The 26,150-nt window shown below is 46.0% G+C and overlaps 1 protein-coding gene across 5 annotated transcripts in view; it reads right to left on the reverse strand.

Annotated features, from left to right (window-relative positions):
- The window catches only part of LOC135907494 (calcium-activated chloride channel regulator 1-like), a 158,352-nt gene that overhangs the window by 114,118 nt on the left and 18,084 nt on the right, over window positions 1–26,150 (reverse strand). For all 5 annotated transcript variants that reach the window (XM_065439194.2, XM_070520899.1, XM_065439193.2 and 2 more), the window contains 2 exons: window positions 23,229–23,399; window positions 11,787–12,084 (listed from right to left, as the gene is read on the reverse strand). In XM_065439194.2, the coding sequence (XP_065295266.1) occupies window positions 11,787–12,084; window positions 23,229–23,384 (454 nt within the window). In that variant the 5' untranslated portion in view covers window positions 23,385–23,399. The remainder of the gene's footprint in view (window positions 1–11,786; window positions 12,085–23,228; window positions 23,400–26,150) is intronic.

Here is a 26,150-nt window from a genome sequence, read left to right on the forward strand (position 1 = left end):
TTATTGCAGCGCTTACACTTATGGTTTAAGCTCGACTTAAGCTCGACAGCGAATCTTTACATCTTCCTACCTGTCATGGCCAACACTCAACCATCTCCAATATATGGAGCAATAGGTAAGCCTAGGTTAAAACAAATAAAATTACGTGATTTTACGTGCGAAAATTACGGTCTGATTAAGAAGAACGCCGTAGTGGAGGAGTCCGGAAATTTGGACCACTTGCGGTTGTTTCATGTGCAACTAAACCTAAGCTACACGGTTGTTTTCTCATTTCGTCCACATAGAAATGCGGCCACTGCGGCCGAGATCCGATTCTGCGACTTCATGCTTAGACGCCCAGCACCACGGCCACTGAGCAACAGCGGCGGATACACCTAGTTTCCAAATCTCAGACTTTTTTCATAAGGTGGTGCCATCGTTCTTTTCCGAGCTTTGCGTTGTGGTGGAATAGTTTCGCACATCTCGCAGTTTCGCAGTTTAACTGACCTGCTCCTCCTTTTTCTGTAATATTCCCCTTGCACTTTTTGTATGTACACAGTTGTTCTTTGAAAATTGTGCCTATTGTTTTCTGTACTTTTATTTCCATGCAGTCCGTTTTTTTGTTTTTGTTTTTTTGATGCGCGTGTCAGCATTATGTCATGGGGTTTGTTACTGGGTATGCTATATAAATGAATGAATGATTGATTGAATTACTTATGTATGGATTGATCGATTATTATTACAACGGGCTTTACGTTGTGTCATAGTTCACACGTTGTTCAAGTACCTTTCTCCTCTTTTTCTATAGTATTTGCTGGCGCCTGGTATGTACTCTGCACAATGGTCCATTTTATTCATTCTCTTTGTTGTTTGTTTAAACATATATTCGCAGGAAGATTTTCCTTCGTATTCTTTTAATATGAGTGCACCCCTCCCCCCCCCCCCCCCCAGCCAATAGGGTTGTTTCTGGGCACGGTAAGTAAACGATGTTTGAGAGATTGAATACCATTAAATAATGTAATATACCATTGGTCAGTGTGACCTCAGTGAATGTATCGAAGCCGTCATGACACGTAATTCACAATATTTGTCAAGGTGCGTGCGCTCTTGGCTGTTGTAAAAAGAACGCTGAACATGTGTGCCTTGAAGGAAATGTCTGTTTTGTCTCCAGCACTGCTGAAGCCCGTGCAGAACATGTATATTATGCATTTAGTTTTCAAGACACTTCAACCATAAGTAACCTCCCTTAACAATGCGGCACAGTGGGTACGCTATGAGTCCATAAAGACATTCTTTTAAAATATAAGAAGCGCCTCAAACCATGCCATTCTGCTGGCGCTGATGGTATCCCCAGCGCACTCTATTTTATGCATGGAAGCATACATGTCTCTTTTCTCACAAGCATATATAACAGTTCCCTAAATCCTCGTACTTTTCTTGAATATCCGAAGGTACCATGGGTAGTGCGCGTGCGCAAATCGGTTGCTGTAAGGGTCGTTAGTAACCACAATCCTATAGCTATCCTCGGCGCTGCGTTAAAAATGCTTGAGATTCGATTTCATTTGCGGCTTTATATTCCTGCTAAGCGCATTTTCTACATCAACAGCATCGCTTTGTGCCAGGGCATTTCACAACTACAAACTTGCAAACATTATTACCCATGCTTCCATTGTGATACATACTAGGAGCAAATTAGACGCCGTTTATTTTGACCTAAGTAGACTATTTTCTCTCATGAGCTGTTCACTACAAACCTCATCCAAATGGATATACCTTATTCCATCACTGTCCTAGTATCAGATTACCTAAGCAATAGGTCATGCTTCGTTGGCATAAATAGGCAGGGCTCTTAGCTAAGAGACCAATAGCAAGGTTCCTGCATGATCATTTAATGGCCCTCAACTATTCGTACTGTTCGTAAATGACTACGTCAGCAATTCAGCGCTCTTCATTCCTTCTATGTGCTGACTAAAGCTGGATAACGCTGTCAAAAGTGCTGACGACTGCATTTACCTCGAGAAATGCTTTTTTTTTTCGCTTTCAAACTGGCACAAAGACACTAAGCTACTCGTAAGTGCCTCCAAAAATATGGTGTTGTTATACGCGAAAAACCCCGTGTGAGATTTTCATATACCTTTTGTCGTGCTCCGCTGCCCAGGGTTGATGAAATGAAATGTCTTGGTGTGTAATTTCTCAAAACACTAAGTTTCTCGTCACACGTGAACTATTCGGAAGAGCGTGCCCTTCGCCCTATTTCTATTGTTTGTCGTATATGTGATGACCTCCACTCCCCTCTTGCCTTTCTGAAATTTTATTCTGCTGTGTGCCTTTCACTTTTAGAGCATGCTTCTGGAGTGCGAGGTGGGACATACAAAGTTGATTCTGCCCTAAGTGTACGCTTTGAAATAAATATTTTCAAATATTTATTACCCTTCTGGTGACCGTTAGCCAACCCTCTAAAATATACCTCAACTCACAATTTTATGATCAACATGTTTAAAATCAGTCTTTCTCTTTCTGTATATGGCGCTTCATAATATTATATATTGTCTGAAGCTTCTTGATGACACGCGATTTTACCACCCATAAATTATCCAAACAACGTTCCTTGTTTGCCGCATGTCCTTTCTCAATTAGATACTTCTCCTAGGCTCCACTCGAAAAAACATGCAACAGTTTTTCTGCCTCTATTGACATATTTCTAATTTTATCATTTCTGCTTGGTTAATGTTGATTATCATGGTCTATGGCTAGCTCCCTTTTACGTCCGGCTCCTGGTCTTGTGTTTCCCTGTTCCTTTCTGCTTTCCAATCTCACTTGGTTTTGACGACCATATTTGCCACGCCTATGTTTCATCTCAAGTACTGCAACACCATATCTTGCAAAAAAGGAGTTTCTTCGTAATGCCTTTAATGCAAACCATGGAGCAACCACAAAGCTCTCTTTCCTTGAAATGGGTATCGTCAAAATCCTTGATATGTATCAGTATAGCCCGAGGGTTCATTTTAAAATGGAAACAAAAATATTTCCACGTGTATGAGAGTAGCCAAAAGGGATAGGAAATTGTGCTTACAAAATATACACAGAGAGATACGGCTGCAGGCTAGATGGCAGAACAACACGAGCGCTACTCTTATTGTCTTACCCGTCTTTCTGGCGAATTCTCCCATGCTCGGAAGGATGCGTGCTTCAGTGCGCGGTAATAGCCCGTAACATCAAACCCCCTCCGGCGAGAGCGCCATCTGGGCACTTAAGGAGCAGTAGGTTCGTATCCGGCAACGTAATGCCTCAGTCAAGAGACGTGCGCGATATCAGTGGCGGACGCGCCAGATGATCGACTCTCCGATGGAGCGATGTCGTACGTGACGTCAGTGATCTGGCGTAGGACCTTATAATGCCCGGAGCAGCGGGAAAGAAGCTTTGACGACAAGCCAACGTGGCGCAGACATTCAGAGGAGGACCAAAGAGCCCGATGAGTAATTAACAACTTTGTAATAACGACCGTAGCTGGCCTTCTGGGACAGCTGGGAGGCACAGACACGATTCCTTGCAATCTGGCCACCCGTTTCATACTGCGCCCGTCCTTGTCCCTCGCTGTCTTTGTGGTTCGTTTGCTCGCGCAGTTAAACAATGTTCGCTAATACCTACCAACTCGCCCAACAACAAGTTCTACTAAACTTCATACCGAAAAGCTGCAACGCGGACGTAGTCTGTAACTGGGTGCACAGGTGATGTTAAAAGGGTCTCGAAGGACAATGTGGAATGGCGGACAATCAAGAGATGAAAGGGAGAAAAGCCAGTGGTGTCATGGCGTGACGAGTGGTAGGCAAATGTCACATAAGGCAAGGTGCTGTCCCAATCACGGTGGCCTGAAAAAACGTAAATCAAAGGCATTGTGGTCAGCGTGCGCTTCAGGCGCTCGGTAAGCCCATTGGTTTGTGGATGGTAGGAAGTGGTTAGCTTGTGACGTATGGTAAAACAAGAACGAACAATGTCGTCAACGACTTGGGACAGAAATGAGTGACCATGGTTGGTCAGTAGCTGTCGAAGAGCGCCGTAGTGAATGATAAAGTCGTAAATGCGAAATCCTGCAACGTCAGTGGCACAGCTTGTCGGCCGTTCCGGCGTCATAGCGCATCGTGTAGCGTAGTCCGTAGCTACGGAAATTCACTTGTTCCAAGTCAGAGATATTGCGAATGCCCCGATGAGATCAAGGCCGACGCGATAGAACAGGACACCGTGAATGTCCATGGGCTAAACTAGACCGGCTGGCGACCAGGATGGATGCTTCCGGCACTGGCAGCACTCACAAGGAACAACGTATCGACGCACAGAGCGGTGGAGACGTGGCGAGAATAACCAACGCCGAAGGCGATCGTACGAGTCGCTCCGAGATCTCCAGCGGTGGGGGCGTCATAAAGCATTTCGACAAAAGTGGAACGGAGTGTTTTGTGAACAACCAGAAGCTCTGGGACATCGTAGCTGGCATTGCATCTGTATAAAATTCCGTCACAAAGCATGAATAATTGTAGCGAAGGGGCCGAGTGATGAAAGCGTATGCGGTGGATAATTGACCGCAAATCGGCATGGCGGAGGATTTCGCTGCGTATGTCAGTGAAATCCTATATCGCTAATACACAGGGGTCCGAATCGTGGGGTGACAAGACGGGAGGATCCACTGGATCACAGGACAGGCAGTCGGCATCCTGGGGAAGTCTGCCAGGCTTGTAAGTGACATCGAATCTTCATTATTGGACTTTCAGTGCCCAGCGACCAAGACGTCTAGTCGCATATTTGAGGGAAGACTACCAGCAAAGCGCATGGTGGCCTGTGAAGACCGAAAAGGTGCGGCCGAACAAGTATGGTAGAATTTCGCCGATAGCCCAAACGACTGCGAGGCACTCGCACTTAGTGATCGAAAATTTGTACTCTGAAGAGGAAAGAAGGTGACTGGCATAGGCGATGAGGCATCTCAGCCTTAATTTTGCTGCTGGACTATAACAGCGCCGATGCCATGTCCATTGGTGTGGGTGCGAAGTTCAGTCGGGGCTGACGGGTCTAAATGGGCCAAGATGAATGGTGACGTAAGTCGCGACCATGTGATACGCACTGGCCGGTTCAGGACCCCAAGTAAATGGCGGTTCTTTCTTCTATAGTAGCGTAAGTGGACGGGCAACGTCGGCGGAGTGCTTCACAAAACATCGAAAAAAGGAGCAGAAGCCGACAAAGCTCCGTCCGATTGTAGGATGTTTCACATGGTGCGATTGGGGCGAAAAAATTCATTCAGCAGCGCTCGTCGCAGAGAGATTTTTGCTGACAGCTTTCACATGCGTGTGCGACAGCGCGATTTCTGTCGCAGCGATGCGCAAGGCTGCCTCCTGCTCGCGAAGTATTCATGCCTGCATCGTTAACTAAGAACAACATGGAAACTAGCAAAATATTTGAATTGCCCCATTATTGTTCGATAATAAAATAGGTACGTCATTTTTTTAACGTTTAAAAGCGTTGAGACTTCACGACAGCTTGCCGATACGGTGAGTGAGGCGCTGCTGCACAAATCCCAAGTGTAAGCATGCGGCTTGTGCGGCATTGGTGGGGTGGTTCCCTTCAGTATACCCTAGTTTCCTTGTTACTCTGGTAGCCACAACTTTTCTCCTGGATGAGCATTTGCTTTTGTCGATTGACAATTAAGCTACTATTGAATGTGCATGTACAAGTAGCTGGCTGAATTTGTAGCGATGAAGACGTTGACGATGGTGGCGATAAACTGGGTATGTGCCTTATGTAGAGAGAGAGAGAATCAACTTTTGTGCTGAGCCCTTAGTGACGGGTGGTGCGCGCTGGCACCAGATGGGGTGGAACCTTATTCTCAGGTCCCATATGTGTCCAGCAGTTCCTGGCCCCTAGCCGCCAGCGCGAGCTGGGTCGGTAGGTCGGGGCTGGACAACAAGGTCTCCCATCGCTCGGGGGGGTTGGGGCTGGGGAGGGTGGGGGGTAGGGATGGTGGGGGGTTCTTGAGCTTAGTGCACTCTGCAAGGATGTGTGCTAGAGTGCCTTTTGACCGTCTGCAAAAAGGGCATGAAGTGTCATGCTCTGTTGGGAACATCTTATGCAAGAGCACTGGATTCGTTAGCGACCCCGCTTGCATGCGTCGCACGATCGTTTGCTGAATTCGGTTGAGTTGCGGATGCGGACGGGGAAGCCTACATCTGCCGCTTCTGTACATTTGCGTGATGTCTTTGTAGCTTGTCACGGGGTGCGGTAGCCCTGGCTCGTCCTCGGCCCGGATCGATAGTTCTCGGGCATAGTGGTCGGCGAGTGCGTTGCCTTCCACTTGCGAGTGAGCCGGGATCCACACGAGCTCAACGGCCCGCCCCGGTGATTTGCATTTGTTGAGGATCGCTAGTGCCACGGAAGAGATGTTCCCCTTGCGGTAGCTTGCGTAGGCGGTCTGGGAGTCTGTGACAACGGTCCTCACTCCCGGTTGTGCGAGTGCGAGGGCCACGGCCACTTCTTCTGCTTCGGCTGTATTCGTCGTCCGTATCGACGCGCCTGTGACAAGTTTATCGATGGTGGTGACGACCGCCGTTGCTCTGGTTCCGTGTAGAAGCGGCTTCCTTCTCCCGACTGGGATAGCGTGCGGCTTCTCCTTTAAAACGAATTGCGCAGGCGGAAGAAAGGAAAAATGTTTATGGATCTCTTAAGCCCCGAACGTTGGTGGGCACTCCCGATTAAAACGTAGCTAAACCTGGCGCGCGACATTGCTCCACAGAGCTACCAACGCGTAGAAAAAGAGGAAATTGCCTATTTTAGGCGCTTTGTTTCGTCGCACATTGCCACGCCCACATCGAGCCGATCGTTGCGGCTCAGCGATGGCGCGACCAACTTCTCAGAATCCAGTCGCGCAGAGCCCACGACATGGCAGCGGTCGCTGAACGACGGAATCCGCTGTGTTGCTGACTGAAAATCGCGCCATATAAAACCTCCTTTAATGGAACGTGGCATAGGTAAGTGTTTGACGAAATAATTTTTTTCTGGGTCAGGTTGCACGCCTTCAGCACTCGCAAGGTAGTCAAGCATTTTGCCGGGGCAAAGACGGCATTTGGCAGAACTGAGCTGAAGGCCAGCTTGCCGAAAAACTTCAAGAACTGCCGATGAGCGGCTAAGACGGCTTTTATATGTCGGTGAGAAGACTATTACATTAGCAAGGTAACACAGGCATGCTGACCATTTGCATCCACGAAGGTGGGAGTCGATCATCCCTTCAAATGCGGCTGGGGCATTACAAAGCTTAAAAGGCATCACCTTAAACTCGTAGAGCCCATCGGGCGTAACAAATGCGGCCTTTTCACGGCCTTGATCTTCGACGGATATCTGCCAGTATCCTGACCTCCGGTTGATAGAACAGAAGTAGGCAGAGCCGTGTAGACACTCGTGAGCGTCATCGATCCGCGGCACATGGTAGACGTCCTTGCGCGTTATTTTATGTGGCGGTAGTCTATGCAGAAGCGCCAGCTGCCATCTTTGTTCCTGACTAGGACAACCAGTGACGCCCATAGACTGCATGAAAGTTCACTGTCGTCTTTTGTGAGCATCTTGTTGACTTCACACTGTATGACTTCTCGCTCGGCATAGGACACACGATAAGGACGTCGTATGATTGGGCTGGCGTCTCCAATATTTATCTTATGAGTGACCACATATGTATGTGCGAAAGGATGGTCATTAAAGTCAAAGATCTGGCGGTAGGACTACAATGTGCACCGCATATGGGCGGCCTGGGCAGGAAGGAAGTCGCACGCTATCACCTTGTCAATATTACCGTCGAAGAAATTGTGCGAGGAAAGAGAAGAGGCCTAAGACAAAGACACGCCGTTGATGAATGCAGAAACGACACACTCATCGACAGAAGACAGTGGGCTAGAGTCATGCCGCTTGGGATAAGTTGCATGCACTAGCATGCAACTTATTCAATAAAGTCCCATTCAATAAACTTATCCAATACAGTCCAATATGGGTGGAGACGTTCGATTATCGGTAACTCTAATAAGAGCGAGAGGAAGAGCGACGTTTTGGTGAATAAGACGTCAATGATCGGGGTCGAGATGTAAACCGCCATCGGGAATGGGAGAAAAATACCCTAAGTTCACATATATAATGGCTTGAGGAGGTAGACGAACGTTATCCACTGAGCACGAGCGCTGTTGGCGCTCTGAAGCAGCGTCATGGAAGCACGGTAGATCTAGCTGAAGAAAGCCGGTTCCACAGATATTAAATCAGAATGGGCAGACAGGAAATCCATACTGAGGATGAGATCATGGGAGAACTTGTCGAGCACGGCAAGTAGTACGCTCGTGGATCCCTCAGCAATAGTTATTCGAGCGGAGCACATCCCTAGCACGAGAAACGTTCCGCCATCGGCGACGCGAATGAACGGTACTGCAGTTGGGGTTGGGTACTTCTTAAGGCGGCGACGAAGCTCCAAATTTATCACTGATATCTGAGCCACAGTGTACACGAGAGCAACAACACGTGCATCTTGCAGTTTGACGCCTAACAGGTTCGTTCTAATCTGCAGTGTGGTCAATGGATTTGGCAGGCTAGTTGTTCAATCGGCGATGTAAGGCGGATGAATTGGCGCGAGTGAGATGATTGGCGACGAAGCAGCGGGGAACGGGACTGGTGACCACATGGGGATGGTGAACAACGATACGGCATGGCGGGAACGTTGTCGCCGATGGTTTGGGGAGGCTTGCGGTTGGGCTGAAATGAACCACGATCCATGTCAGAGAGACGGTTTTACCCAAAGGGCGCGGGATACCAATACCACCGGCTATACCAATGGCGGACCACGTGCCCAATACGACGGCAGTTCAAGGAAATGGGACGGCCATCAGCAGTCCTCCACTCGGCTGGATCTGCGGCGTATACAGGCTCCAGGCCAGCATTCAAAAGCTCCTGATGAATGACAGCTTGGACTAGCGGCACCATATGGGAGCTATGGTCACAGGTACGGCCTCACGTAGAAGCAGCAGCCAGAGCGTCAAGGGGCCCTATAACATAAAACTATTTCAATATGTTTTTATTCCAATCTCCTGACGTCAAATTTGCGTAACTGCTGACGCAAGCACTGGGCGGTCACCAGCAGGGTTGTCTCAACAGACCAATCAAACGCTCTCCTCGTCCATAGGAGGTACCTTTTGTTTGCTTGAAGAACGAATAACATTGCCTACACTGAGCGGCTTGTCTTATCTAATTGGCTCACAAGAGGTGAGGATCACGCTCAAGTGGAGAGGGATTCGACGGGGACGAGCCACTTCACTGACAACCGATGACGGAATGAAAAGGGTGGTGCAGGCGCCGATTGGTCCGATTTCCCTTTCTTAGCTTACGGTGGCTCGTGGACAATCGCGGCGGCATGCAACGGAAGCTTAAGGATGATGGTAAAACAGATCCTCCGTAAGGAAGAGCTGGCAGAACGAGGTCGTAAACGTTCCGAAAGTGCTCGAAAACGTTACAATGAAAAGCAAAAAGATTTATTACATGCAAAAAAACCTACGCTCTCTGGTAAGTGCGATTAGCCAGTGCCTGAGCGATCGATGGCGGCTATCTTTTATTGCTTAGGAACGGGGCAGCCTGCAGCTATTCAGAAGAAAATTCAGTTTTGTTCGGCATATTAATGCATCTTTAACGCGTACACGTCACCTTGATGGGGGGCGGAGAGATTTTGCGGTTTTGTGACGTCGCGTGACAGGCAGGTGAAGTAGGTGCCGCCCGAAAACGTTTGACCAGTGGCCGAAGGCTAATGGCGAAAATGCATCGAATCAGAAATAATTTTTTCGTTTGTTCGGTCAAATCATGCATAATCAGTGTGTACACGTCACATCAGATAGGGACCTATCACCGTTCTCGTGACATCGCGTCACAGACAGGTGAAGTGGGGGTTGTCCAAAAACGCTTTTGACCAATCGCGGAGGGCTAATGGCAGAATTGGAATAGAAAAGTTTGCAATAGATTTAAGTTATAGCGTCCAAGTTCACTTCAGATGATCTTCCCGTGTTCGACGGTGAGCGGCGCTGACGGCTTAGGTACGTCTTTCTACGGCCACGTTGCTGCAGCGTTCCAAAGACGAGCGAAATGAAGGGCAATCCGTCGACTTTTCGCGGGCTCAAAGCGGTTGCACTCTTGGATGATGGCATCGACGATGCCGCAATCGCAATCTTTGCAGCTTAGCAGATTGAAGGCATCATCTGCTATGCCCTTTATCACGTGGCCCACTTTCTCAGACTCGGTCATGTTGTCGTCGGCCTTGCGGCAAAAAGCCAGCACGTCCTGTAAAGTCAGGTATAACTCTGTCGCTGCCTGCACACGATATACCACTCCTTCTTTTGCTGCTGCCTTTCTACCTGCACATTTGCCGAAGGAGGAATGCATCGTTTCCTTGCATGCATCCTAGCTGCCAATTTCGTCTCCGTTACTCTCAAACCACACCTTCGCTGTTCCTTTCAGGTAAAAAATATGTTTGATAACATGCTCGTCTTATCCCAGTGATTATTCTTACTTCCACGCTCGCACAGGGGTAGCCACTCCTCGATATCGACATTCTCAGTCCCATCGATTGTGCCTGTGTTTTTAGCTCACCCAGGACGACCGTTGTCATTGCAGTCGCCTTAGTGGGCGCCGAGCCCTCTTCCGCCATTGTAGAGGAAGGCAAGCGTTTGACGCTGTGGAGCTTTGTTGTACCATGTGGGTAGCCCGCACCTCCCACCAAAATGCCTTGGGGTTGAGAGTAGCCAAAAGGTGTAAGAAATTGCATTTACAAAATAAATACAGAGAGAGACGGCTGCAGGCTATATGGTAGAACAACAACACGAGCGTTGCTCTGATCATCGTCTTCCCCGTCTTTATGGCACTTTGTGCCATGCTTGGCAGGATCCGTGTTTCAGTGCGTGGGAATATCGCGTAGCAATATTATAAATCCTATTAGACATCTCGCAAACTTGCAAGAAAATAAAAAGAGCTACCATTGCAGACACCCTGAAAACCAGGTGGTGCCAACAGAACGCCTTTTGACGAGACCCCTCACCCCCCCTACCGCCCCCCCCCAAAGAGCGCCTCCACATACACTTCGTTCCCTTCTCAACGCGTTCGAATTATCTAACTTCAACTTGTTTACTTGTACCCAACCAGCCAATCGTTCCATGCAAACATCATATTTATAGGCATGTACCATGCAGGAATTTTCGCATGTGCTTAAGCTTCATATAAAATCTTTTGTTAGCTGAATTTATACTGTTTTGCACTATTCTTGTCATACATTGTGTCCTTCAAGGCATCATATTTCACGTTGGTATTAAATATGAGTAATTATGCTTGTAATTAAGTAATTTGCTCTTTCCGTACATAAGTACGCATTATATTTTCTTTGGTCTCCTGATGTTCTTGCTATTGTGTTAATTTTTATTTTAGCATGAAGCCGTAAAGTGTGCGATGAATTGCTTTGAATAGCCTGTCGCTGCTGCTCTGCATTTAGGTGCTGCAGCCATGTCAATTTGTTTATGAAAGCTTTTTCTGCAGCTTCCCTCTCTGTATTTCTTGAGTCAGAAATCAATATTAGTATTATAATTATTATATTTTTATGTGAACCAGTACGGAAAGACCCATAACTGTTCTTGGACTTCATAATAACCAGTTGATTGATTATATTTAGTAGTAGTTGTATTAGTAGCAATATAGTAATAGTAGTAATGTATGATTTTTTTTATTTTTGATATTTGGATAGGAAAGTGGATAGGAAAATTTTGTACTTGCGTCGCTGAGGGCCTTTTTGGTAGCGTTCAGCTCCGCCAGGACGTGGGGTGAAACGCGAATGAAATCACCGCGTTTTCCACACCTCCCTCGTAGCTCTGTGCTGAAGTAATGTTCCTTGCGAACACTTTTAAAAGCTTCAACACGAACATCGCTCGTTGAGAAGGAAAATTTAGGCACGCTTCGAGCTGTGCTCCGCTCCGGCCACGTTTCCGGGAACTGAAAGACGACTTGCTTGAGGAAAACACGACCACCAGTGGCCTCGTGCAGGAACTCGGACGAGGATTGTAGCAGGTCCTGCAATTTAAAAAAACAGGGTTTCGTTCTGGCAAGGAGAAACTGAGCTTAGTAACTAAACGAACTGCATAAGTGTTGATCCGCCGTTGATTCATTCGTTTGTCTATTTTATTGATTAATTTGTTGGTTGATTGATTGCTTCATCCACTCATATTATAATGTCGTAAGGACCTTCATAGTGAAGCGATAACAAGGTAAAAAAAGGAAATCATTCGCGATTGTAAACGTTAGGACACTTTAACCAAAACACAAACAGTCAGCTAAAGAACACACACGCGAAGGCAAGAGGTCAAAATCCTGCACTCTATTACGGTACACAGACGAATAAAAAGCGGTCTAGCCAGCAACAAATGTGACAAATTTTATGCGGTATATCTATTACGCCTTGTTCGTGCATGCAGCAACGCGCGACATCAGTGCAGCATAGACATGACATACACTAACGCGCCTCCAATACGGCCCGACCTTTGCGTAACGTCTAGATCCATCAAGTAAACCCGGTTCCATGATGAGGTGCTTATTATTGAAAGTCAACCCGCCCCCTCCCCCCCCCCCCCCCCTTTTTTTTTCTCGGTTCCACAAAGAGCTTTGTCTCGCCATGTATAGCCCAGTTCACTACAGATCTGCACCGAGCAACCACCATCCTCCTTGTGACCTATGGAGCATCGGATTCACCGTGCCGCGTTGGCAATACTACCACGGTCAAGGCACTGTCCGTTGCGTTACTTACGAAGTGCCACCTCTGGAGAGTTTAATGCGCCCCTGAATACGTGCGGATTCTGACACATAAAATCTAACAAAGATGGATACCAGCCGAGATTGAATATTTACCCCTTCGACATCTCGTATTGATAGCCTTTACCGATAAACAATTACGTCGCACGTTCTAACTACTCTTAATTGTTTCCTTAAACAAGAAAATTATTACTTCCCTAATGAACTAAAAAGCTCGTTCCTTCCCACAAAAAGTAAACTTATTCGATTTTTTATACAGCCTTATATAGTTCAATTGAACCAACTGATGGTAACAACGAAACAAACACGTTGCACGGCTAAAAACACGCTAGGCGCCCGACTAGACGATCGCAATCGTAGCGATTCCTCAGCCGCCTTCAACGCGGCCGCGTACTCTGCCAGGACGGGTCAGGTGATAAGCGGTGCGATTCAACACCACTCACCTGCTGTATTGTCAACGACTGCCGGATTAAAAAAATAATATAACCTGCTGGCTCGCAATACTACGAGGAGCACGCATCGCTCGCATATTAAAGCGCAGCTCCTAAGTGTCCGTTCCGTCGGCGAGCGTCGCCGTAACCGAACGAACGAACGCCACGAAGAATGAAAGCGAACGCGGAAGGCAGCTGGAGATGAAACGACGGTGATGGCAAAGACAGCGCGGGCAGGAAAGTGGAGGAGGACGGCGCAACACAAGCATGAAGAACGCAGAGGAGGAGCGTATGGCTAAATAGTGAAGAGCAAAACGAGTGAAACTGAGGAGGAATGTACCGCCCATGATACTCCATGGCGCTACAGTGTCTGTAATCTGACTGTATGAGCGACGCGAATTGCATAGTACTTTGTGTGTGCACAAGTTCGCCCAACAAGGAGTAAAATTCGTACCTAACAGGTACGCATTGTGTCGTTCTGATTATTATTACCGCGTAAGAATATAATCCTAATGCGCAATAGCGTTAGCCAGTTCACTGAACAATGAGCGCGACGCCACTGGTGAAGTACTTCCTCTGCCGATGAAATGTACGTACAATTCATGCCTCTCTCATTTTTCCACTCAGCATATAGTGAAAAGAACACACATATGCAGCTGCGCTCAAATCTCGCATGAGGGAGTATCGTAATCATCGGTGAATGTCTTAACAAAAACATATTATATTAAACTGCGTTTTATCAGTAAATAAACGTGGCTGTTTTTATTTGAATATGAGGCATTCTTGCCAGCATATAGATACATGTTCGTCTGGCACTCCGAACAGCATGTTATAAAAGCTGGAGAACTTGTTTCACTAAAATTCCTATTCATACCACTGCATTTTTGATAACAGAAGGAAAACAACAGAAGATTATCAATTGCACCAGATCTCTGCAATGTATAGTAGTGCCATTTCCGTTAGGGCAAGCTCTTCCGGTTGAGTGTTCACTATATATTTTACCTGCGCCGCTGCTTCGAATTCATATTTTTTGCCACTTGACGTTCCTGTGTCCTCTATACGGATTACTTGGGCGGCCTAATTGCTACGCTGAATATTCACGCCATCCTGTCTACTGCATTTGTGATCTATACATCTTGTGCGTCGTGCCCGGTCACATTGTCCTCTTCAATGTGTTCGCTGCTCCAATTATTTTCATGATGCCGTCTCTCCAAAGCAGCGGTACGTGGCATCTACTTCATCCTCTTAACTTCCAAGCAGCCACTTATAATGTTTTAGTGGCTCGATACCGAAAATACATGTGGCTTTGTGTCTTTGCCGCCCGCGTTAACGTCGATACCCTCGCCTTTATAACTTGCTCGATGACGTGTGACAATCGCCACGAATAAAGGAACACAGGTGCCGATCTCCGACTTTGCAAATATGTGACACCTTAAAGGCAGGCCGAGGCGAACTTGATTTAGATTCAGTTGCTGCACAGAGAGAGACCACATGTAATTGAGAGTGTTATAGAAAACATATTTCTTCTTTCAGTGCTACCTTCGCACAATGAAAAAAAAAAGTATGCAGAACCCACGCCGAACAGGAATCGATGCTACACAAAACATCTTACATCTTACCTGACCAAAACTTTCCCCCTATGGACCCCATTGTTATAGATCAGGTTAGCGTTACCGAGCTTCGACAATCTGAAGGTCTCCTCTTCCGCTTGTGCTGACCTACTCAACTCAAAGATGCAAAAATAACCACAGTGTGCTCAGCAATCATACGCTCAAAACTTTTTGAACAATCCTTACGGTGTTCCACATTACCCAGGGACTGGAAGGTGGGGAAGGTGGTCCCTATCTTCAAATCGGGTGATGCTCATTGAAAAGATAACTATCATCCGATCTCACTGACTAGCATACCATGCAAAATGACAGAACACATCATACATTTGTAGCTAATTGAATTTTGGGAGAACAATTATTTTTTTAATAATTCTCAACATGGATTTAGGAAAATGCTTTCGTGTGAGACCCAACTACAAACGTTTACTAATGATCTGTTTATAGCTACTGACCTCGGTTTCGATATAGACTGCATTTTTCTCGATTTCGCCAAGGAATTTGACTCAGTACCTCATGACTTACTCCTTTTCAAGCTTAGTTATGTGACACTAGTAAGCTTTTCAAGCTTACTAGTATCAACACTAGCGTACTTAACTGGATTAAAGACTTTCTTTCAAACCGTACTCAGTATGTAACTGCTAACAAATATTCTTCTGCTCTTTCTTCTGTTACGTCCGGCGTACCCCAGGGGTCTGTACTGGGCCCTTTGTTGATTTTTGTATATATAAATGATCTTCCTGACAGTATTGTTTTTACATCATTTAAGCTTTTTGCAGATGACTGCGTAATTTACAACAAAATAAGGAATTTGTCTGATTCACTAAATATCCAAAAAGATATCGATAAATTATCGCTATGGTGTGACAAATGGCTTATGCAATCAAACGTTAATAAATGTAAAACTATGAGAATAACCCGGCGCCCTCACAGTACAAACAGCAGTTATTACCTTGAAAGGGCCCCCTTGAATCCCGTTAACTCCTACAGGTACCTTGGCGTTAATATTACTAAAGACCTATCCTGGAACATGCACGTTGATTACGTAACCCGCAATGCTAACCGCACTCTTGGCTACTTGCGCCGAACGTTTTCCAAAGCGCCGTCTTCTTTAAAATAATTCTTTACAAAAACTTCATCATCATCATCAGCAGCAGCAGCCTGGTTACGCCCACTGCAGGGCAAAGGCCTCTCCCATACTTCTCCAAGAATCCCGGTCAAGTATTAATTGTGGCCATGCCGTCCCTGCAAACTTCTTAATCTCATCCGCCCACCTAACTTTCTGCCGCCACATGCTACGCTTCTCTTCCCTTGGAATCTAGTCCGTGACCCTTAATTACCATCGGTTATCTTCCCTCCTCATTACATGTCCTGACCATGCCCATTTCTTTCTCTGGATTTCAACTAAAATGTCATTAACTCGCGTTTGTTCCCTCACTCAATCTGCTCTTTTCTTATCCCTTAACGTTACACCTATCATTCGTCTTTCCATAGCTCGTTGCGTTGTCCTCAATTTGAGTAGAACCCTTTTCGTAAGCCTCCAGGTTTCTGCCCCGTAGGTGATTACTGGTAAGACACAGCTATTATATCATTTTCTCTTGAGGGATAACGGCAACCTGCTGTTCATGATCTGAGAATGCCTGCCAAACGCACCCCAGCCCATTCTTATTCTTCTGATTATTTCCGTCTCATGATCCGGATCCGCCGTCATTACCTGCCCTAAGTAGATGTATTCCCTTACGACTTCCAGTGCCTCATTGCCTATTGTAAATTGCTGTTCTCTTCCGAGACTGTTAACATTACTTTAGTTTTCTGCAGATTAATTTTTAAACCCACTCTTCTGCTTTTCCTCTCCAGGTCAGTGAGCATGCATTGCAATTGGCCCCCTGAGTTACTAAGCAAGGCAATATCATCAGCGAATCGCAAGTTACTAAGGTATTCTCCATTAACTTTTATCCCCAATTCTTCCCAATCCAGGTCTCTGAATACCTCCTGTAAACACGCTGTGAATAGCATTGGAGAGATTGTATCTCCCTGCCTGACGCCTTTCTTTATTGGGATTTTGTTGCTTGCTTTATGGAGGACTACGGTGGCTGTGGAGCCGCTATAGATATCTTTCAGTATTTCACATACGGCTCATCTACACGCTGATTCCGTAATGCCTCCATGACTGATGAGGTTTCGACAGAATAAAACGCTTTCTCGTAATCAATGAAAGCTATATATAAGGGTTGGTTATATTCCACACATTTCTCTATCACCTGATTGATAGTGTGTATATGATCTATTGTTGAGTAGCCTTTGCGGAATCCTGCCTGGTCCTTTGCTTGACAGAAGTCTAAGGTGTTCCTGATTCTCTTTGCGATTACCTTAGTAAATAGTTTGTCGGCAACGGACAGTAAGCTGATCGGTCTATAATTTTTCAAGTCTTTGGCAGATGCAGCGGTGGCGTAGAGGTAGAACAGGTCCGTGGTTCGAATCCCGGTGCCGGCAATTTTCCACCGGATTAAAAAAAAATGTGCGTGTTGATAAAATTGCACAAACATGCCTGGAGTGTGGCCTGATCCCGGTGACCAGAATCGGTAACACACTCCCTCACCAGAGCAGGATTGGCCACCCTGGTGCAGTACTTGGCCACAACCTCCTTACAAAAATTTAGTCCTACCAAAACTAGAATATTCATCCAGCATCTGGGACCCCAGTCAGTCCATACTAATCGCTTCCCTTGAATCTGTTCAGAATCGCGCAGCCCGGTTTATTCTATCAAATTATTCCCGCAACGCTTCTGTATCCACTATGAAGAACAAACTAAATCTACCTGATCTGTCTTTACATCGTAAGTTACTTCGTCTCTGCCTCTTTCAAAAAATTTGTCAAACTGAAGTGTTAAAAAGCTCTCTTTTTCTTCAACCGACGCACATTTCATCGCGTGGGGACCACAAGTTCAAGGTTGGTGTGCTATTTTGCGGAACCAACTCATATAATTCTTGCATTCCAAAAAACCAGCGCAGAATGGAACAACCTTTCTGCATCCATCGCTGCAACTATCGACACTAAGTTCAGGAGTGCCATATAGGATTACTTATTTTGTTGACTTGTATTTTCATAAATTGTATTATTGCACACTTGTATATGTATTACCGACTCCTTTCTGTAATGCCCTCGGGCTCTGAAAGTATTTGTAATAAATAAATGAATAAATAAATAAATAAATAAATAAATACAGGAGGTTACGCTGGAGGTAGGCGATCGGCAAAAATATCATGGCGTATGGATAAACAGTCGGGCTGAGTGCGTAATGGAACATGAAAAATTTGCAAAAAATAAAAGGAGCTGGGATTCAGCTGTGATGTAAAATATGGCAATGTGGAACTACAATAGGTACGAAGTGGTGAGAAGGATTAGGAAGGGATGATATTTCTAACTTTCGGCAATGCATTCCTGTGCATAAGATCAGAGTTCGACAAAGGTTGGAAATTAAGCAACGTGGAGTAGGTAGCTTTGCTTTGAAAGCACACGGAAACACCGAGTAAGGGGGTGCAGGGTCACATGGGATGCGCATCATTCGAGAACAGGGAAGCTGCAAGGCGCAATTGATAAAAGGGGGGACTGCGGTGGGCTAGGAAAGTTTGCAGCTACTTGTACATGAAGCTACTTGCACATGAGGAATTGTGGCACAAAATGGACGAAGCAAACCATGAAATTGTCTAAAAACTATTTCGACAGCAGTTGCGTAAACTGAGAATCATCGGTTTAAAAAAAGGTTAAAGAAACAGTGTGGGGTCCGGGGAATAAAGGCATACACACAATATCATCATTGTGAACGCAGAGAATTTGACGCAGAATATTGGCAAAGGTCATGTTCACACTAATTCCAGGGAAAGCTATTTGTTCTTTCATTTCATTTCATTTCATTCATTTTACCCTCAAGGTACATAGTACATTATAGAGGGGAGGGGCTAAGGGAATACAAAGTAAACATCGGTAAAAGTAACTCAAACAAAAAAATAATTATAACAGCAGTAATAATTCCAAATTTTGAGTTGACATCCGATGATAATAAACAGAGGTACAAAAAATACAAATGTGATGTACACAATGGTAAATAGATTAAAAAATAAAAAAAACATAATATGTACAGTAGATTTACAAAATGCATTGTTAACTTTTTGATCATGATGCTGATGAAAACTGATGAAAACGCTGCAATAGAGAAAGGTACATACACATAGGCAAGACAAATGGTAAGTATATTACAAAAGTTCGTTTTCAAGTGCGTTTCTAAACATAAGTGGATTGATTATACCTGTTAATGAAGGGGATAAGCTGTTCCAGTCTTTGCTAGTCATTGGTAAGAATGAATTAATTTGCGCCCATGATTGAAAGCAGCACGGGAGTATTAGGACGCACCGATTGAAGTACCAAGGGATAACCCCATTATGCCGTGCTTGTGGAGGGGAGAAGGAAAAGGCTGAAGACATTATAATCTCTTATCAGGAGCCTTGATATACATTTCAAAGCAATGGGGCTGGTTTCTTTTCAAAGCATTGGGGTTTAGGAACTGCGGAGGCCAATTATACTTCAAGTGGGTAGAAATGCCCAGCGCAGGTTATCTGACTGGTGGCTAAAACCACGGAAAGAGTGAAATATGCAGGAATGCTCGACTCTCGCGCATCTCCTGATGATGTTATCCCCACATGGCTCTCGCATCTCGTGTAATCAGGATTCTCCCCGTACATTAGTGCCAGTGGCGGTCGGAGTGGTTCAGTGAATTACGAGAGATGGCGCGAGTGTTGCGGCGATAACGCAGCCTATCGGCGGGGTTAGTCGTGCGCTACAGGGAGTAAACTCCCTGTAGTAGTAAACGACAGGCACTGGTGGTGTCCAGCATGGGGCTAACATACGCGTTCGATATCCAGTCGGGTGAGTTGGACTTGCGAGTTTTGTCGCGCGCCCATCAACATGCTCTGAGGATAGTAATTCGACTAGAACGCATTAGCGTATGAAAGGCGCAATAAATACCCTTGCGATAGTTTGCACTAGAGTGCCGTCTTTCCTTTATCCTAACAGCACGTGGGAGATCCCACAATGTTTACCATCCACAAAGTAGAAAACACATTTCTTTTCACGGCTAGGTGGCGCAAGCCACCACCCGATTTATATTCTTGAGCCTCATCCATCCATCCATCCATCCATCCATCCATCCATCCGTCCATCCGTCCGTCCGTCCGTCCGTCCGTCCGTCCGTCCTTCCGTCCGTCCGTCCGTCCGTCCGTCCATCCATCCATCCATCCATCCATCCATCCATCCATCCATCCATCCATCCGTCCGTCCGTCCGTCCGTCCATCCATCCATCCATCCATCCATCCATCCATCCATCCATCCATCCATCCATCCATCCATCCATCCATCCATCCATCCATCCATCCATCCATCCTCTTTTACGATTGGATTTTACGTCTTATTTTAAGGGCATAGAAACACGACTGGAAAATCGTGAACGAGGGTTTGATTTATGATACATGCCTAATGGCAAAATTGCTCAGCTGAAGGTCCCCAGACTAATGCATGTTGACTACATATTACTACTTGCGGATAATGCAAGAAATTTATGCACTTGGGAATACGTATGGGAACGTTGCGATAAATCTAGGCCTTAATTTAGCATAGAAAAATGGAGAATTATGATCTTTAATGAAGCCAAGAGTAATTGCGCAGTGTCAATTTAACAGCAAGTTGTACGAATATTCAAGCAGTATAAGAGCCTATGCGTATACATAAACGAAGCAAAATATTTACTGCAGTGCCCACCAAGGTAATCTCAATATAAAAGGCAAGCGCAATGCAGCAAAAAAGAAACATAAGAGCACTTTGGAGCCCACAATAAATATGAGATGATGCAAGGAATCTGGAAAGCGGTAATGGTGGAAGCGATACAGTTGGCAAATTCCACTCTGTGCTTAAAATGAATATTTGACATAGATTGGGCTTTGTTTGAAGAGAGAGAAGAGCATAGAAAATTTTATTTTGATGACCCAGGAACCTCGATCAAACCAATTGCGGCTAAAGTGCGTACGTATCTGTCCCTGAAAAGCACGTTCACAGAATGAAGTAAAAGTTCATGAAAGTGGGCAACCAAATACCAGGTAATTGAAAGTGTTAATCGACAACCATCAATCACTGGATAAAGAGAGAGAAACAGAGGCACTGAATTCGATGCAAATAAAAACGAAAATGACCATGTAGATTTTTGAGAATGAGAAGGAAAATTAAAAAGAAATACCTGTACGGTAACAAGAAAGGAAGTGCCTTGCTATTTGAGGCTCCCACTTGCTGCCTAAGGAAGAATAGATACCGAAGCAAATATTAAGATCTAGATGAGGCATGTGTATGGTGCAGCAAAATCTGGCGACCACTGAGCACATCCTAGTGGAATGCGAAGGGCTTCACCCAATGAGACCTGTAGGTAACGTATACCATCCAGAAGCTTCTGTAGTGGACGGAAGAATCAACCGGTCAGCAGTCGAGATAAGCAAGAGGGATTTGGAGTATTGTTGAAAAAGAAGCAAGAAGCGGATTGATACGACCGGATTAATTACAGGATAGGTGGCAGTACATGATAGAGAAGCTTTCAGAAAGAGCAAGAAGATTAAGAACCAGTATACAAAAATGATAGAATGGAAATACATAAGACGCATAACTGATTAATACAAGCAAACTACCTAACTATTCGTCACCACGCCGTTTTTAATGGGCTCCCACTAAATGATCATCACTAGCATTATCCTCATTATGCGAGCGCCACTGGCAAGAAAATCAAATAAGACGACCTTTAAAATGCCTTTTTTGGCCATTACGAGAGCATAATATAAGGCTAACCGCATAATTTTGTGGAAATTCTTGAACAAGAGTGCTTAGGCCACGACTATGTACAGCTTTTAAGGACATTTAGTTACAAAATGCTGTTTGCATTGAACGGATAGCGACGAGAAGTGATTAGAAAGCTGAAATATCCAAGGAACAAAGTACAAAGGTGCGCAGAAAGATAGGTAGTAAGGATGAAAAGGGGGCTGCAATATTTCAGCATCGGTTCATTATCCCATACAAACAGGCGGGCAGGATATTAGAGCAACAACTCCAAAGTTGGTTTTAAACGAGACATTGGGTTGTAGGCAGAGAAACAATGTGATATGCAACACCTGGCCAATACTTTCCGCAGGAAAGGGAGGGGTTAAGATTTAAGTTTAGCATTAGAATATTGTGTTGTGGTATTGCACAAAAGCTGTACTAGACTGCTTCTATGCAGGGCCTGGATACGCCTCGGGTAGCCGAAGATATACTTGGTTTTATGGCTTTCCAATGACACTAGATATATGGAAACAAAAAAAACAACAACAGCAAAGGCGAAGAGAAATGCAGCCACAGCGAAACACACAATATCTGGATACGATAGTTAGGAGGTGTTGCGGGGTATATTGAAAAGTATAATCGCTTCATGAATTACATTTCGAAATGCGCTTGTTTGCTTGAAACGAGAGGTGCAATCCAAACTTGATCGCAACTGGAGGTCAGTGGGGTGCCTCGCATTGAGTGCTGACTGGTAGACTACAACTGGAGACCTACAGGGTAATATAGGCTGGACAAGTATTGAAGTGAGTACGCTCCAAGTAAACTGATTTCGAAGAACCACAGATGAACAATAAAGAAAGTAAATAGGTTGCGAGATTTTACAGGTATTCGGACAAATTATTACAGATAAATTATTAGTACAGACAAATTATTATCACTCACAATGGAGGAAAACAGCTTGGAAGCATACCGTCAAGCATGCGACCAATATACTAAGCATCATGGCGACAAAGAACGTCAAACGGGCTCAGAGAAGCTGAGGCCACGTCCTGAGTGGTAACGATTGATTATAATATGGCCATCTGTCACTGTTTCAGAGGTAAAAACAATATCAGGATATAAACTACTTACAATAATTCGAAGCGGAACTCTGTACTTTTCTAAGTGAGATCAGGATGCCTTAGGACGCCTTAGCAAACGTAGTTAGAAGGCGAGGTAGACTAACGAAGAAGAAGCATGTGCTTCCTGCGTCAAGGTTAGGGGACATATAGGACATGCTCTACTAGAATGGCTAGATATCTAACCTGTCACAGTAAAACAAACAACGAAGGATTAGGTAATACAACATGATGGGTAACAGCTGTCCCATATGAATTATACTTAAAGGTCACACCAGGATCAAGGTAGTAACAAAAGAAATCAGCGCTATTTGTCATCTGAGATCCGACCGTTGTTGTGTACCGCATCTAACAACATTCTTTTACAGGTAGCGTAAAATAAAGCATGAAATCTCGCACATGCCTTTAGGTTGTCCACAATCACTTCATTCGGCCTGGTTTCTGGGTGGATGGACACTAGTAGATCGATGTATCCTCCATCAGCGTCGTCAACTCTAAGCCCATTCTTGTTGCAGACGAGGCAAAAGAAGGCCAACGCGAGAAGTAGACCCTCGAACATGACAATGGGCTCCCTCTGTAACGGAATCAATAAAACATAAGAAAATCATTTCACCATACGCTTACCCACAGTTTTCACCGTAGTCCTTAAGCCTAATCTGCTGCGCGCTAATCCCACAGCTGCAGTTTTATCCGTAATGACTGTTGCGATTAAGTACTTCTGAGCTCTTGGCGCATGTAGGACAAAAACGAACTCAAAATGACTATTAGGTCGCAAAACAGAATCCGAGAATGCATAAGCTCGACGAAATTGCCCTAGCTTGCGATGTACAAATTTTGCGAAAACGTAATTTAATAAGGAAATGGCAAGAATACCGTCAATTGTAGAAATGATGACGCTTGGTATCCGGCACCAACGATTTGTTTTGCAAATTTTGTGTCTTCCACCTAAAAACAAACTTGACTGCAGGCATCGTGGCGAGCACCGTGATCGTCACTACATTAAATGAATCAACGATGCGCCTGCCTGTCGTTTACACGCTCCAATCCGGCCAACTAGAACTGCTCGAATCTTACCTACATCGTCTTGTAAATTCGCGGAGTTGAAAAATAAAATTGAATGTGCTGCGTGAGGACGCAAAGTTAGAGAACACGTGGACAGTCTACGCGATAGAAGCAGAAGATAATGGATTTCTATGAATGATCATCCATTATCATGGCATGAAAACAAGAACCAAAAATAAGAACAGGCTTCGAGGCAATACTGAAAGTTAAATGTTTATTTGACGTGTGCAAAAACACAAATGCACACGTCATTTCTAAATTTCTAAATGCAAAAGTACATTAGCGAAAATAAAGTAATATATTGACATGTGTACTTATCTTTATCGGGCAACCATGTTTCGCCGCCTAACAAATGTAATCGCACAGCGTGGGACGCGAATGCATGTATCCGAAGTCTCTGGAAGATTATCTATGCTTCTATCCGCTATCTGTTGTCGCCGAGCCTTAGGTTATCTGATTTCATCACCTGGCCTGAATGGTATAGAACTTTGTGGAAGGCACGCGGGTCCGAACGATTAGTCTGGAACATTACGACTGTTCTTTAAAAGCCGACGCGCTTGACCCGCTGATCAGATTTTCGACGATCGCCGACCGTGTTCGCCGCTATCGTTGTGCTATAAGAGTAGCCTGTTTTTGGGGGCAAAGGTTCGCCCAATAAAAGCTAGTTTTGTATTCCCCCGTATTGCTGCTTTCTTCACCATCACTACCACGTGACATCTGGTGGAGGTGCTTATGCGTTCATGTACCGAACGCCCCCGCAAAGCCGCGATCCAAGCCCGAAGCCCGAGGACAGAACCAACATCGGCCAAGACCAGCGTGCTAGCCGCAGACTGCAAGGACTGCCCCCAGAGCACGGACTTCTACCTGAGACGACAAAGAAGATCGTGGTCAAGACAACCCCAATGGCTGCCCCAGCGGAGGAACTTTTCGCCGGTAAGGTACGAAGCCCACCGAAGACCGTCGACGAGTTTCTTCGCGAGGCCACTAGCATCGAGAAGACACTCGAGATGCGAAGCCGGCAATTCGACCGCCGCACCAACTGTACAAATTATGCCGGCGTTCAATCACTGGCCTCCGACGACCTGCGCGAGGCTATCAGGGCAGTCGTACGAGAGGAGCTTCAGAAGATCTTCCCGTCGTCGCAGCCTCAAGTGGCCTCGATTGCTGACATCGTCAAAGATTAGGTTCAGCGGTCGCTTGGAGTTCCGGAGGTGCAACCTCAATCACCGCAACCCCAGCCAGAAGCGATGACCTACGCCGTCGTCACACGCCCTCAAGGTCCTCCTCCGCGACCACGCCAAGGCCCTGTAACGCCGCAATTCCGTCGACCACCCCCACCGCCAGCACGCCCACCCGTCGCCCAGCGCAGCTACCCGAGGAAGACAGATGTATGGCGCGCTCCTGACCATCGCCCGCTGTGCTACCACTGCGGAGAAGCGGGTCACGTCTACCGACGATGTCCATACCGGGAGATGGGACTGCGAGGTTTCGCCGTCAACGCTCCGCGCCCGCAGCAAGAAGAACGTCCTCGCGATATCGCTGACTATCTCGCGGCTGCTCAGTGGAGCTCTCGACGACCGTCACGTTCGCAATCACCAGGCCGCTACCTGTCGCCACAGCGCCGACCATTCACTGGCCCAGCCCGGGGCCGGTCAGCGAGCCCATATCCGGAAAACTAAAAGCAGCAACCAATGGAGGTGCGGTTGCTGTCCGTCGAACTGACGAAGATCCTCCGCCGCCGACGAAGACGACGACGAAACGATCTCGACGACATAACGACCCGCCGCCGTCCCGACGAAGTCTGGAAAGAAAGAATGCGACGACGCAACATGACCTGACGGCGTCACATACCAGCCGCAGGTCAACGCAACGCAGCCGTGATCCGATGCCAAGAGCTAACTGCAACGCCAGACAAAGAACCACCGACCTCGAAGTGCTTCTGGACGGCCTCGCAGTTACCGCCTTAGTGGACACAGGGGCTGATTACTCCGTAATGAGTGGACACATCGCCGCCTAGTTGAAGAAAGTTAAGACCGCATGGGAAGGCCCTCAAATTCGGACCACTGGAGGACACCTCATCACGCCGACTGGAATCTGCACGGCAAGAATAACCATTCATAACCGGACTTATCCTGCCACCTTCGTTATCCTCCAACAGTGTTCGCGAGACGTCATTCTCGGTATGGACTTCCTGGACCAACACGGCGCAATCATCGACCTCAAGTCGAAGTCAGTGATGTTGTCGGGAGACAACGAGATACCG

Source organism: Dermacentor albipictus, chromosome 6, assembly GCF_038994185.2.
Source record: "Dermacentor albipictus isolate Rhodes 1998 colony chromosome 6, USDA_Dalb.pri_finalv2, whole genome shotgun sequence".
Taxonomy (NCBI): Eukaryota; Metazoa; Arthropoda; class Arachnida; order Ixodida; family Ixodidae; genus Dermacentor; species Dermacentor albipictus.